This window comes from Syngnathus leptorhynchus, chromosome 3 (assembly GCF_054491065.1).
Source record: "Syngnathus leptorhynchus isolate UIUO chromosome 3, UIUO_Slep, whole genome shotgun sequence".
Lineage (NCBI taxonomy): Eukaryota > Metazoa > Chordata > Actinopteri > Syngnathiformes > Syngnathidae > Syngnathus > Syngnathus leptorhynchus.
Genome location: NC_141197.1, coordinates 15,812,638 through 15,818,088, shown reverse-complemented (window position 1 = coordinate 15,818,088; position 5,451 = coordinate 15,812,638). Strand labels below are relative to the sequence as shown.

The 5,451-nt window shown below is 44.0% G+C and overlaps 1 protein-coding gene across 1 annotated transcript; it reads left to right on the top strand.

Moving 5' to 3' along the window:
• The first annotated feature begins 2,019 nt into the window (after positions 1–2,019).
• Positions 2,020–4,990, top strand: LOC147059495 (homeodomain-interacting protein kinase 1-like). Its single transcript, XM_085908650.1, has 8 exons — positions 2,020–2,457; positions 2,528–2,719; positions 2,808–2,989; positions 3,172–3,295; positions 3,561–3,671; positions 3,743–3,829; positions 3,900–4,093; positions 4,181–4,990. The coding sequence occupies exons 1-8, from the start codon at positions 2,197–2,199 to the stop codon at positions 4,362–4,364; spliced, it is 1,335 nt and encodes a 444-aa protein (XP_085764776.1). The 5' UTR covers positions 2,020–2,196; the 3' UTR covers positions 4,365–4,990.
• The last annotated feature ends 461 nt before the right edge of the window (positions 4,991–5,451 follow it).

Genomic DNA, 5,451 nt, shown 5'->3' with positions numbered 1-5,451 from the left:
AGAGAGGAGGCTTAGGGGAGATGAGAGGCCTCTGTCGGAGCCCCCGTGCCAGGAAAATGAGGGTTACACAATTACACACAGTTCCGAAAAAAAGCCCTCTTCGTAATTGGATCCATTTTAGGGCCTTTAAAACCCACCTCTTGGAGATAAAGCCGCCCTAGGTGCAGATTTCATTCTTTTCTCTCTGTCTGCAGTGCTTTTTCATTTAGACTGGCCTAAAAAAAAAAAAAAAAAAAAAAGACTGCGGTATCACATCCAATAGAACATCATTTTAACTGAAAATAATTCTGCTAATTTCTACAAGGATGGATGATCATCTGTGTCAAAACTTGATAAACAATCAGTGTAATGGGGACAAAAAAAAATTGTTGCTTTCTTTAATGAATGTGAGACATTACAGTGATCACCCAGCATCTCTTTTTTTTCCCCCCCAGCAACACCCTCATCCCAGCAACTCTCACAAGAGCCTAAGGCGGTGAAAAAGTACCCAGAAGAAACACACAATCAATCGAGCATATTCTTGTTTTGGCCTAAGGGCAGAACTTGCAATGTACGGCCCGTGGGCCACGTGCAGAAGGTTCAGACTTGACCAGCCCTGGGCAGTGTTTATGAAGTTGAAAATAATATGCAAAACATGTGCTTCTTTTATTTTGAAAGTGTTAATTTTATTTTGATGTGCATGCGTGTGGATACACAGATTTTTCCAACCCCTCTGCTGTCAAATCTTTAAAAAAAAAAAAAAGACGAGCAAAAATGCCAATCGATTTGCCACCGAGTTCGATGCAAGTACGTGGCATTCACACAAAAAGCCATTATCCACAGCTCATATACTAAAATGTGTCCCTAAGTTGTATTTTAGTTGAGCTGAAATCACGTAAAAACCAACACCATGCACCAGTGGCTAACTGTTTTGGTTAGATTTGGTGTGCAATTGCCACAAATGTCATTATTCATTCATGTCGATCGTAAAATAGCAATCTAAGATTAATGATACTACCCCAACCATTATAGTGTTAAAACGTAATAGTAGGGCAAATGGCCTTGAACCAAGCACACACTTCATTACACACAGCCAATATCCAAATGAGATATCTCAAGAGAAGATAATAGTGAATCACAAATTACATGGATTTACCACGCACTTTAAAGCCTGCTTGTCTGCCAAATGAACTTGTGATTGCTTTCTGACAACACACTAACATAGCATAAAGGAACTGTCACATTGGTCCTATTTGATGTATTGTACTATTTGCAAAATCTACACTCAATACTGTTAAATGGTCATTTTGGTGAGAACGCGTTGGTAGTTTTCTAACATTAAGTGACATAATGTTTTTTTTTCTTTTTTGGTAAACAGAGGGAAAAAACATATATGCCCATAAAATCCAAAACAATATGGCAATGGTTATGACATTTTCAGAAGCTGAAGTGGGTACTATACATTTTAGTGATGGCATGGTTGCAGTGTTCTGACATTAAGTGACCATTTTTTTTGCATGCACATTAAGCATTTTAAGACTGTCCTGAGTATGACAGTTCTCAGTCTTTGCACAAAACAGGTACTCTGCACGAGTTTAGACATTTCAAACATGCATAATGTCTTTAGAAACAAAGGGATGAATTCCCTTTAAAAGCTCTTTAAACTAGGTCATCGTGCATGTACAGAGTTTACAATGCCCTAGTAAAAAAGAAGCATTTATAAAAATAAAAAAAATAAAAAAGACATACAGAGTTGGTCGTTGTAAGCAACGCGCTCCGCGCTCAGCGCTCAGCGCCGTAAGGGCATTTTTTGCATAACAGCTGGCTGTCGCGCTTGTGAAAGATGACAAGAGCCATACATCGGCGAATCCCACGCCATGTCCTTCGTGCATTCGAGGATGAAATGACAAAAGGACAAGCCAACTCTGCGTGTGACTGTTAAGCACTTTACGCTGCCGCTTCGTCACAAACAGCAATCCAGCACGCCGACTCAGGTCGACTGAAGGCGGAGAGCACACACGGACACCGTGGAGACTTTAAGGCCCTTCCCGACACATAATATCACCTCGTTCCCGTGCTCGTGACGATCATGTTACGTTACAACTTGAACCGCGACGTCATAAAGCACATGAAAGTCAAAGTTTCCCTACCTGCACCCGCGGACAGGATTTTTCTCGACTGTCACACCTCCTCCGGGCGAGGTGACCGGGGCTCCCCATGTCCTCGACCGAAGAGCTGCGCGTACAGTCGGACGATCACCTGCTCCTCTCCAGAATGGATTCTTCCGGTTCTGAGGATAATCAATTTTCACCCGGATCCCGAATTCATTCCAAGTCGTCCAGCTATGACGTGCTGTCAGTCTTGGGACGCGGCGCCTATGGGAACGTGGTTAAATGTCGGAAGACCACCGACAACAAGACGGTGGCGGTCAAGACCATCAAGAACCATGGAACATCAGCCAAGCGGGCCATCTATGAGGTGGGTGATGGCTTTTAGGTACCTGAGGTCATGACCTGCACTGACATCTATACCACTTGTGTCTTTATAGATTCTTGCCCTGCTAAAAATAAAAAAGATGGATGCTGACAAATGCCACTTGGTGCAATGGAACAGCATCTTCAGCATCACTGGACACGTTTGCATTGAGTTTGAACTGTTGGACAAAAGTCTGTATGATTTTGTAAAAGAACGAAATTTCAGGCCTCTCCAGCTGAAGGAGATCAGGCCAGTTGTCCATCAGGTATGATCTCCTAGAAAAGAAAGGAAAAAAAAGCTTTTAATATTTTTGGAATGTTGATAAAGTTGGACTTGTTGGATTGACCTTTTAGCTGGCAGACATGCTGGATCACTTGAAGGTCTCGCAGATAATACACGCAGATCTCAAGATGGAGAACGTTATGCTGGTTAATCAGGTTCAGCAACCATACAAGATTAAGGTGATCGACTTTGGCCTTGCTGCTCAAGTGTCCACCGCCAAACAGGGCTCGCTCATTCAGACCCTTCCCTATCGGTAAGTCAGAATATAAAGTAACTCATGTTTATGACTGAGGTCACCAAAACACTGGAGATAAAGTCTAAAGACTAACGAAACAGTGATCGTACAAATGCAAATAATAATGTATATAAAAAAATGGGGGAGGAAAAAAAAAAAATCACAATAAGATGGTTAATCATTTCCCCCACTGTTGCCAGGTCTCCAGAAGTCCTGTTGGGTGCACCATTCACAGAAGCCATAGACATCTGGTCAGTGGGCTGCATCGCTGCATTTTTATACACAGGCGCACTTCTCTACCCTGGAAAAAGTGAATACGACATGGTAAGTATAAGTAAGTATACCCTATTTTGAAATTGGCTCAATGACAATACTGTGAAACGTCATTTCAAGAAAAAATTGCGTCGTAAATGTGCTTCATCTCATTCTTGAACATCAATTGTCACACTAGTGTTTTGGTTGACACTGGAATCTAAATTCTTTAAGTGTGAGTCCACTTACGTCTCGTAATTTCCGATGAACACGACAGGTTATTTAGTAATGTTTTGGGTCCAAATTCTCAAATGTTAACTTGGTGTTGTGATTTCAGCTCAGGTACATAGTGGAGACTCAAGGCCAGCCTCCAGATAATGTTCTCGAAGCTGGACTGCAGACCAACCGCTTCTTCCAGATGGAGCGCAATTTCAGCTGGAAGCTCAAGGTACGTGCCTCTCCTTGCTTGTCCTTGAAAAAATACAAACTCTACGTTTACCTGGAGTCTGGTCCTTTCAGACACCAGAACAGTACCAGAAGGAGACCACGTCAGTACCCAAAGAGACCAGACGATTTAAATTCCGCTCTCTTGATCGCCTTCTTCATGTAAGCAGTCTCTCTTAGCGCTGTAACTTCAACATCAATGTCAATTTATGACATGGGCAACTTTATGTAGTTCCAGCCAGGAATCTTGAACACTAGGCACATTGCCAATAAAGCAGCCAAGACAGCTGACGTGCAGAGGTTTGTGGAGCTGCTGAAGGGAACGCTGCACCTTGACGCCGCCCAGCGGATGACGCCTCACCAGGTTCTAGAGCATGACTTCAGCACCATGAGCCACCTAGAGCCGCTTCACAACACCAGCTCTCAGTAAGGCTGAACCCGTTAAAGTTCCTGGAGCAATCTCGCTCATGAAACTGAAACTAATTCGAGTTTAAATATCGGCTTGTCTTGCAGCGTGCAGTCATGCTTTCACATCATGTCCACGTGCTCCAACAAGACCACGCTACAGTCGCTCTGCGGGAAAGGATTCGACCCGTTGGCTCTAAGTGAGCCGCACGACGACGAGCCGTGCTGCAGTCCAACATCACCGGAAGTGTACGAAATCATGGCCCAAGATGAACGATCGGACCCAAGTTGACATACGGGGTCTGGGATAGACACATCATCCGCTTGATGAGATGGAGGGACGTTGTCCTTTCTCATTATCCCTACAAACTCAACCCAGTGAACAATGTTGGGCCCTCACTAACCTGTACAATGTTTACACTTGACAGTCATGACGCCCATCGAATCTAAGTATCGCGCTCCACTGATTGAGCTAGCCGGGCATCATTTCCTGAAACTGAAGATATAATTGCTTAATGTTCCTTACATGCCAAAAACTTTGAGCACTGTGCCAGCTGATGGAGAGATCACATGTGCTGAAACCTGTACATAAATCTAACTTGTCCATCTTTTTCTACTTCATGGTTTGTGAATGATGCCAGAACAAGACAGCCATTGCTAATATAATTTTCAGAGCGTGTACAGTTATATTGACGCGACAATGATTGGTGAAAATAACTGTCATATAATTGTTTACTGTTATACTTTGTCAAACAAAATGAGTACTTGGGAAGACGGCGTCCTAACGCAGTGCATGTCTGAGACTGTTTATCACGGCTAATACAAAGTAAACGTTAGACGCCCTCTAGCCCGTTGGTAAGTGCACTCTGCCCATCTGATAGCTAATAACGGAGCCATTAAATGGACCGATAACGTTCACAGCTGTGTCCTTGTCTGCATTCCGCTTCACCCCGCCATCTTTCCCGCCTCACCTCAGCCACCCATCCCCGCTGCCTAGCCCTTTAATCCCCCAATAAAAACCTTATTTGGCGTCTGCCCTCGGCTCTAGGAAACGAACAATCCCCCAAACACGTTTCTTGATGAATGTAGTGTTTCATCACTTTGGTGCCCATGCTGATTTGTGTGCGAGGGGACGTGCCGGTGTCGACGCACCGGGGGCTTAACAGATGACTACTCCATGCCTGGGAGCTGCTTAGTGCACAGCGCACATGGGACGAGCTGGCTGCGTTGCAATGCGACAGCTGGTTTTGCTACAACCGGCGATATATTATGCAAATGACGGAAAATCTTCGTCTTGGATTGCTGTAGTTCTTCACACACTCATCCAGAAGTTGTGGAAAATAGATGGAAGTGGATATAGGCGGTGACGGGAACAAAGT